General features: G+C 40.9%; 3 protein-coding genes across 3 annotated transcripts in view; 2 read left to right on the top strand and 1 right to left on the bottom strand. All coding sequences in view use genetic code 11, as the record gives it.

The window, feature by feature from the left end:
* The window catches only part of EGR_01072 (DNA polymerase alpha catalytic subunit), a gene marked incomplete at both ends in the record, with an annotated part of 37,240 nt that extends 35,702 nt beyond the window's left edge, over positions 1–1,538 (bottom strand). The window contains 4 exons of the mRNA XM_024490321.1: positions 170–328; positions 893–1,023; positions 1,114–1,309; positions 1,353–1,538. Coding sequence (XP_024355140.1) covers positions 170–328; positions 893–1,023; positions 1,114–1,309; positions 1,353–1,538 — 672 coding nt within the window. The remainder of the gene's footprint in view (positions 1–169; positions 329–892; positions 1,024–1,113; positions 1,310–1,352) is intronic.
* Positions 1,539–2,866: 1,328 nt separating this feature from the next.
* Positions 2,867–4,518, top strand: EGR_01073 (Cytoplasmic dynein 2 light intermediate chain; the record flags this gene model as incomplete). The annotated part of the gene is given in 8 exon segments (XM_024490322.1): positions 2,867–2,918; positions 2,950–3,002; positions 3,041–3,243; positions 3,263–3,518; positions 3,538–3,627; positions 3,658–3,808; positions 4,002–4,093; positions 4,333–4,518. 8 exon segments carry the CDS (start codon positions 2,867–2,869, stop codon positions 4,516–4,518), a joined length of 1,083 nt encoding a protein of 360 aa, XP_024355141.1.
* A 605-nt stretch (positions 4,519–5,123) lies between these two features.
* Positions 5,124–8,850, top strand: EGR_01074 (hypothetical protein; the record flags this gene model as incomplete). The annotated part of the gene is made up of 4 exons (XM_024490323.1): positions 5,124–5,220; positions 6,292–6,405; positions 7,875–7,906; positions 8,701–8,850. The coding sequence occupies 4 exons, from the start codon at positions 5,124–5,126 to the stop codon at positions 8,848–8,850; spliced, it is 393 nt and encodes a 130-aa protein (XP_024355142.1).
* Positions 8,851–9,404: the final 554 nt, after the last annotated feature.

Consider the following 9,404-nt stretch of genomic DNA (forward strand, 5'->3'; position numbering starts at 1 on the left):
CAAATAGTGGAAACCGGTTTTGGGAAAAAATTAAATGGAGTGAAAAACGAACTGCTGTTTGAGAAAATGAATGCGCATATTGACCTACAGGCACACAGTGATTATAAATTGGTTTCCCAAAATCACATCCCCAAGGGATTATCGGCTTATCGATTATCGGAAAACATACTTTGAAGGGATGTTCAGTGGAGGCGAGAGGTTGAGCGCCTACCTGGTAGTTGTTGAACTCGCTCAGTGTGGCGGAGTAGAGGGGGTACTGAGGGATGGGGATCATGACTCCGGCGCGCTGCGAGCCTTCCTTTGTAGTGGCCAGCAGCCCGAGGATAAACTAAGGTCAGCGACAGAAACGAGAGAAAAAGTGTGTGGGGAGTTAATTTAGACGAAGTTGCTGAAACAACACATGGCACATGGTGGACAACACAAGTGGAGGTTGAAGTAGTGAATGACTAATTATTTGGCGGAAGAAAGAAGCAGCCAAAGCGACACCGTTTTAGTAAGTGCTCAAGACGGATAATGTAAATGAACCATTAAACTAGGTTATGGACTATAAGTAATGCTCCCAGTGAAAATTTTTTGAAGTAAACTACAAGTTGACTATTCGTATAATCGGAGTACGGGTCCTTAAAATTAAGTGCAGAGAACTGCAACATTAATTAAGATATTGAATAAATATTGCATGCAATAACGTTGGCAAAGACTAACTAAAAGTGGTCAGGGATGCACCTCAGCAAAACAATCATACTTTCAAGGAAATGCTACTAAAATCTCGCAAAAGAATTGCTAATGTGCACATACCAAACTGAATGTCTACCTTAGAATCACGCATAAGCAATTGACTATTAGCAATCTCAGGAGCCGTGTAAAATGAAATGGAACAGAAAAATGATAACACCTTAACGGCTTCTGAGGCACCAGTAGCTAAAAAGATATTCTCTGGAGACGAGGGAATTCCGTCGCGCTGCTCAATGTACGCTGCAATGTCCTCGCGCACTAATTCAACTCCCGTGGATTGACTGTAGGCACCTAAATACCGAAGTAGAATCTCAATGACATACCTCTAACGATATTCGAATAAAATGAACTGATAGCCTGAATGAGTGACGGCGAACCTACCCACACTGCCACCTACACTTCTAAGAAAACGCAAGGCTCGTTCCTTGGCATCATCGGGAATAACCGACGAATCCATGAGATGCGTGTCGCAAGCGACGGCGATAACTTGGCGTATGAAGGATATCGGCGTCTGACCAGCAAAATGACAGTCTCCGATATTGCACCTGATGATACTATCAAATGGCTTTTTTTCACCCTTAATATGAATTTAAGCAAATAGGGAGTAGAAAGGGCCATACATTTAGAAGACCCTTTTCGATTTCAATGGCACGTTGGACAATAGGACCTCTAATGGCATATTCCAGTTTTCTCATATTAGGGTTTATTTCCTGTGCGGTAATTCGTGTATAATTCCGGACGAACTTAAGAGCCAACGAGGCATGCCTGTGAAAAGCGTTCCAAGGAGCAACGGAAGGCAGACTCATCCTTCATAAAAAGCACGAGTTTGTGAGCATCAAAAAGGCCACAAACTAGTGCAAATTAACAAAGGGATATTTTCAATTCCCAATCAAGAACCGTGAATTTTGAAGTGTGAGTTTAATATTAACAAAGAGCTTATAATAGCAAAATGGGATGTAAGAGTTTAGGGTGTATAGATCACTGAAATATAAATGATACCAAACTAGAGAATGATGTAAATTTGAATCAAGTTCAACAAATTTAATTGGCAGTTTACAGAATTTTTTTTAATGCTGCACGAGCATTTGCGACCATTTTTACCTAAATTGACTGGAAAGTAATGCAAAGGAAATGTGTTGGAATAACTTCGAAAAATAGCGAGCAAATGTGAAAACTGCCATTCGGTCAATCAGTAATGTGTTTTAGCAAAAAACCAGGATTTGCTCTTAACTAATAATGCTTGTTGCGCAAATGCAATCTGCGACTGAATGCGCCGATTTTACTACATATCTTGCTAATAACTGAAAAATTTGAGAAATCCCTTGTAATACTTTCGTTACTCAACTATAACTTCTAGGGAGGTGACAGGTTGTCGAGTACAGTTGGCTCCCCCTATGTCGCTAATCTCTAATATGCATGTTCCAATTCAGTCGGCCCCTTCGATCAAAGGGCATGAAGGCTGGAGAAGAGGAGACAAACGAGTGATCTTCTACGCCCATAGTCAATTATGTTTTTGCTTTATAAAACGCACGAGAATCCAGTACGATTGATGAGAATTTCAATCGGCTTTTTGTCCAGTAAATTATACGCATTTTCACTTCCTCAAAAACGGATGAAATGGGCGGGAAAAGGCATCTAGTTTTCAATACGTTGAAGTGCTTTAATTGCGTTGCATAATTCAAATGCCGGGTCTAATAATCCCAAACACAACAGTTACCCAAGTCGTTGTTTTTGCATATATATGATGTTCAAAGGGTGGCGTTCTGGCGAGGTTTCGCGTATGCTTTCGCATAGTTGTTATTTTGAGAATCAAAATACCTTACAATAAAGTTTGGCAGCTGGTAGAACTGATGAGCACAGTTGTTTCACACCTTATGGTTGGCAGTACATTTTGCCCTTATTTTTCAAGTCTTTATCTCACTTTTACTAGTACTGAGCCTAGTGTTTGTTTCTGTTGTATCAACGCAAGAACCATGCAGAACAATTCGATAAATTTTTAGACACCGCCAAATTAAAGGTTAATGGACAGGTAAGCGCTCCATCGTTTAATTGTAGTTTAAATTATCGGGAATACCTGGTTTGTTAAAGTCCTTCATGTAAACATAAGAGTGGTTGCTACTTTGATGATTTCAAAATGGCTCAGTCGCTGTGGGATCTTGCGATTAAACAATCGCGTCTTAAAGCCGGTAGTGTAGTGTGTGTTATGTGATTTCGTAGGATCAGCACAGCCCACTCCATCCTCGCTAGTCTTTGTCGGATGTGAGAGTAGCGTTAGTTGATAAGCTATGCCATTTGAATTCATATATAGGGCAAATCGACCATAATTAACAACTTCCTTGAAAAGAATGAAGCGCCAAGAAAAACTTTGGCACTGGAATTTAATTTTTGCCGTCGCAACCGTGGCCCGTGCTTCCCAAAGACCGTTGTGCATTTATGGGAACTGGGTGGAGGTGTGAAATTTTCAGATTTACTTGACGCCATTATTACGAAAGACTCAGTGGAGTACGTTAAGTGAGCGTTTTACAAATAGGAAATTGCGCATTGTAATCGTTTTAGACCTGTCGAAACCTACCGAATTTTGGACCCACTTGACTCATTTTATTTCCTTAGAATCGAGTATTAGTGCTGCGCTGGAACAGAGCCGTTCTCAAGTTAATAGGGATTCACGAAAAGGGAAGAGCAACCACACATGGCAAAAAATAAATGCCAACCACCCAGATCGTGGTTTAATGACCGTTTTCCCAGTTCCTCTCACAATAATCGGTAGCAAATACGACATGTTTCTCGTAGGTTTGCTTTAAACAGACATTCTTCCAGAAATTAAAGATGGACAGTCAAGATATAATCACTAAATTGCTGAGATTTGTTGCTCACTCTTATGGTGCGGCCCTCTTCGTAGGTTCCGTTACAGCGTCTCACTAATAGTTTACAAACGCGGTTGATACTTCTATGACGAAGAAAATCCGAAATTATCTAAATTACTTGGCTTTTGATACGTCAATGCCAATTACTCCTCCCACTCTCGATGGTGGACCTCTCCACATTCTTCCTGGCGAGGACTCATTTGATTCGATCGGTATAGTTTCAATTTTTTTTCCTTTCTGAATAGTAACTTTTACGATGATCGACTTCTGGTTTTCACCCGGCACATCCTGACCAGTTCTGTACCTTTTATGTGATTACGTGTTAATTTTTCTTTGGTGCTCTTATTTATTTCCATGTGTCTAATTTACAAAGTAAATGAGTTCCTGTGCATTTCGGTTGACTAGGTCTTCCTCAATCCGAGTCGTATTTGAAACTTGGTGATGAATGCACACCGTTTCAACTATGGGAAAAGGCTTTTATCAAACGGTTTCCGCAGGTTTGTTTGCTTAAACTTTACTATTTAAGCAATTCATGATAAATGGAATTGCTTATAATCTTTCAGGCTTAATTACTGTGCAACAATACTAGGTAGTACGCTAGCTAATCCTAAAATAGACTTTGAATTCACTGGAGGTCTTCTATTTCATACTGCTAAAATCATTCTGCTGGTTCATTCCGTTAAAATCCCCAGTCACTTGATGGGATTTTAAATGTGTGGTTTATTCGGCATTTGAGGTGACGATTTCAACATCGGCGCAGGATAACGATCCTGGGGCAGATGAACAGTTTGCTGAGCCGGAGGTAGATGCCATTCGACAGCTGAAGGATGAAGAATTTGAACGCAATCGGCGTCAGTCGGAACGGTCCATGCAAGTACAAATGCAACTGGCTTCCATCGATGAACCTGTTTTTGATGTTTGATTGTTTTTCTTCTGTTGAGAGTCTCTGAACTCCGCCCTTGCCTGAGGTGACTGCCTAACTGAGTAAGTCACACAAGCAAATAGTTGCCATAATTTGGAGTGATTTTACCATAGTTTGAAGGAAATCTTATTAAATCAGAAGTCCTGATTACATTTCAAATAAGATTTATGGGAAACCGTAAAATGCCATTAGTTCCATGAGTAACAAAATGAACGCAAGAACCCGACGTAAATGAGTACCTTGATTTCCCTCTACCTGCGTGTCCGTGCATGTGGCCTCGATGGTCCAATAAAGGCATGCTGTTTCTACTGGCTTCGGTGGCCAAGTCCGTTTACGTTATGAAAATGATCACAATAATTCCTCGTGTTCGGTACTGTTAACTGCTTACCACTTGTGTACATCACGAGTAGTCGGGCTGCCGAACGTAAATATTTGAGAGCAGGTGTGCAGGCTGTAAATCCGGCCAAAGACGGCACATATGGCAAAGCCTTGCGCCGGACCTACAAGCCACAACCACTTCTACCAAAAGTTTATTTTATGCTTCGCCACCAACATTGCTGCCCCCTTTTTAGTTAATGACCAAATGGACAATACATCCTATTTAGATGACAGGAGGGACATTAAATTGCTTTGAAATTCTAACAAAATCGCAAAGTGGACAGAAGAGGGAATGCAGACAGCGATCATTAGACATGAAACAAGGTAGTTTCAACCACCCCCCTTGGGAAAGTAAAAATCGCATTCCTTGATAGGCATGTGGTAGATCTATAAACTGTATTGCTCCACGCTTGCCTCAGGTGGATCATTGGGAGGATTGATATCCTACTAAGCAAGGGTTCGGCGCTCCAATGAGGAATCCGTCGCCGACCATGCTCCGGCAGCATCCAGCTTCGAACAACTAATCGGTGCTTTATAAGCCACCACAAATCGGCAACAAAAGTTGCTCAATTTTCTTGCGCAGGAGAAAGCATTTGATTCCAACGTTACTGGTACATCTCACTGTTTCGACTCCGCCCGAAATTTCTTTGAATTTGTGACGTGTACCGGGGAGGGACGAATGCACTGCCTTCGCTCCTCCCAAGACCGTACGATGTTTCATGGCGGGGGTAACTAGTATACCTTTCCCCAATCGCAAGGAAAATGGTCTAAATGCGGAGCCATTAAAAATATTTTCACGGGGATATGGCTTGGCATCGGCTTCTTCTTGTTACTTTGTTCTCACTTCAGTGTTGCCGGACAGCCTACCACTCTTGGTTCCATTCAGCCAGCAGAGATGTGGGGGTGTTGCTGGTTCACTTAACCAATATCTTCCTATACGTGCTTTGGACAGCTCTATGATGATTCTTAACAATTGTTTCTAGTCTGATGTGGCTTAACTTGTTATTAGTATTCTTGCAGAACAGGGCACTGAAGTAACTCTCAAAGGCAGATGTCATTTTTAATCCTTCCATTGGGAGTCTTCACAGATTCACCCATCAGTGGCGGATGCCCTTCTTCGATCCCACTAAGGTATAGTATTTAGCCATAGAACTCAAGACGTGTGTGCTTTTGGATAGAATTCGCTTGCCGCTGCCACCAATGCAGCACTCTGAGTTTTCTCCAAAATCGTAATGAGCCAAAGTAGTGTGAAATAACGCATAGTATTGACGTACGCAAAAGCCTGGAGGCTTCCGGTTTGACTTGAAGGTCATGCTGCAAGGCGGAGCAGCAACCTGTGGGGACGGAGGTGTCGGAACTCTAAACATGTTTCATTTGCTTGCGTTTCAATTTCAGATAAGTGTCAGTCAAAGGCCCAACCATCAAAAATCTATTTAGACATGTTCTGCAATTTCGCTCCGAAATCGGTAGTTTTAATCTCACAACTGTGGACGTCAAAACTTGCTCATTGTAGTCGTAAGTAGTATAGTAAAATCGTGTGTACTAATATCGGTACATAAAGCCGGGAATTTTCTTCTCAGTACTGCATAGAAATAGTAAGATAAATTGTAGCAAAGTTGCTACGACTCCGTCTAAGCAAATGGTTTGATGGTCTACACTGTGTAATCCTTTAGAACTAAAGGAGTTGTCATTCCTTGAATTTCGAATATCTGCTGGAAGTATTACCTCAACTAGCAGTAATTACCGCGGGTATTTGCTATACTCTGCCATTCTCCAATAATTTTCACTTAAAACCACTAAGTATTCGAGTTTGAGCTTGAGTAAACTAATATTTATTAATGAAAATTTCTTACCACGCACTGCCTTCTGCCTGTTTTGCTGGAAAGGCGGAACCAATGAAGATGAAGATAGTACTACGTCGGCATTCAATCGGAGTAGTTTTTGTGAAACTATAAATTTGAGTGGGAACATTTCTGAGACCCAGCCAAAAAAATATTGGTATCCAAAACGCTGACCACTTTTGTCAGAAGATCTTCCTCATATTCGCAGATCCCCACAAACCTGAAACAATTTGTGCTTGGTGACCTAGAGGTGAAACACGACTATCGGAATAGGCCTTCTAACCTTTATTCGTTGCAGCTGATTAATTTGTAGCACACAGAGTTTCAAAGGAATGGAACGGTCGCACTAATAATAATAACAAGAGCTTTGATATATCGTTAGACAGAAAAGGTCAGAAGGGAGATCAGTGTGTGCTTTCCCGTTAACTGAGTGAATGTACCGAATGTGAATATGAATACAAAGAGCTTTTCTACCCGACATAAGTATCCTGTGGAAGACGTCATTTAAAAATTGACCTGATCCCTCTTCAAAAAATTCTGTTCTCACTTCCCTGGCTATGGATGGCCCTCAGGATTCAGTGTACCACTTGGCGATACACAATACTCTAAGCCCCATGCTATAATCCTTCGAGAATAAGTTGAACCACTTATAGCTGTACTGATATGTCCCCTTTATAACGGGATTTCTTACAAAATCTTAGTAAAATTGAATAAACCGCTTATTCGACAGCCAACACTTTGAAGCCTGTTTCCTCACTGAGATTCGACATCACAGCTACTGCATAACTCATATCCCACTTAAATTGGTGATTCAATCTTAAAAGTAGTTTTGAATTTCCCATAAACCCTTTTACTTAATTAGATCTAATGTAATACTAAAGCACAATCATCAACGAGGTGACAGCATCCATTCATTAATTGAAGACTTCTTATGATTTAAACGTGTGATGAACAAGCGCTTGCTTTCTGATGTTCTAGGAGCCAAACGTTATTATATCCACCTTTTTATCAAATAAAAAGGATGCTTTAACATAGCAGACGTTGTATTGCATTCAAAAGCCCTCTACGTTTACTATACAAGGACCATTTTTAAAGGTTATTATTCTACTTCAAGATACCCATAACCTTAAAATTTAGTCTCAAAGTTTGGAGAGATAAATCCCATTAATGTAAGGAATGCGAAGGCCAAGTCCCCAAACGCAAGGCGTTTTGGGCTCACTGTTTGCACTGAAGGTAGTACTGCTTAAATGAATCCCTGCAGTCCTTCCCAACACGACAAGGCGAAGTTTTGCACTTCTCGTAAATACAGGTACAGACTTTTGAGTTGAGCAGCTTTGATTTCACCATCTCTCCACGACAAAATTTGTCGATTGATCTAAAGATAAGAAGACAGTGGAAACGATCCAGATTTAGCTGTCAAAGTGCTTTAAAATGATATAACATTCCGACAAACCCAATAGTCACCTTTAAAGCATTTTCTAAATGCATTTACAATTTGACGAGGATCGACTGAATTAGAGAAGCAAAAAATGATTTAGAATAAGTTTGGCTGATAGAATGGCAGACAGGGCGGGACACTGACCGACCAGTCAGCTTACGTGCAAACATCCACTGTGGAGCACCCCGTTGTGTCCTGCACGACCGCGCTTGTGATCAGCAGCAGGGCAACAACTTTCCATGCAGAGTCTAAAGAGGTTTGGTAGGAGTGAAAAAGGTGAGTTACTCATGGTATAAACCCCAAAAAGTGTATTTAGCAATGGAGTAAACGGAACCATTTTTATAGAAAGATGTCGACTTGGGTGGCGATCTCACTGTACTCTTAGTGAGTTCGAGATAAATGCGCACAAATTTCCACCAAACTTTCAAATCCAAAATAAAAATGCATGTTTAGTATCTAGGCCAGTAAGCAATGGAACGATTACCGAGTTACCGAAATTCATCAAATTCTGCTAATATTTTATAGGGATTGTGTTTACATGTGAAAATAAGAGACTGGTCTGCTTCCAACTTAAAAATGCTTCTTAGTTATTTTTATAAACCAGATAACTCATTTATTCAAGCTGTTAGCAATACTGATTCATTTCTGTTTCAATGGCTTTTAAACGAAACGTGATTTAAAACACTTAATCTGCTATTATGCCAAATACGCAACAATTATTAGCGGAAGAGGCGGACAATTTAAGTTAGCACAGCGGGCAAGATAACAACTCTACACATCCTACATAAATGATATGTAAGCCCTTCGATTCATTTACTTTAGATGTGGCATTGTAATGCTTTAATTATTTGTTTAACTCCTCCTTTTAGTTTTGTGGGCAATTAAGGCTCTGTTTTGTACTTCCACTGGGCTGCATGGCCCCCTTCGGGCCATGCCAGTAGCCGCTCGCCCCCTCTCTGTGCTGGCAATTCATATTTTTGTAGTATTGTGACTTCTCTTGCCTTCAAAATAGCCTTCGGGAGCTGCATCAGTTGGCGTCGCAAGCGAACTCAAGCATAAGGCACTATTACCTTTAGCGAGGCGGAAGAAATGTATGTGTTGCGGATGGTGAAATCTGTGACGGCTCCTAACAAAGGGGGTGAAAGTGACGTCTACCTTCTGCAACTACCCCAGTCCTGTATTCTTTAGAAATGCTAGTAATAACTGGAGTGATGCGAGCCGTAAGCCAT

The sequence above is a fragment of the Echinococcus granulosus genome (assembly GCF_000524195.1).
Source record: "Echinococcus granulosus chromosome Unknown EG_S00004, whole genome shotgun sequence".
NCBI lineage: Eukaryota > Metazoa > Platyhelminthes > Cestoda > Cyclophyllidea > Taeniidae > Echinococcus > Echinococcus granulosus.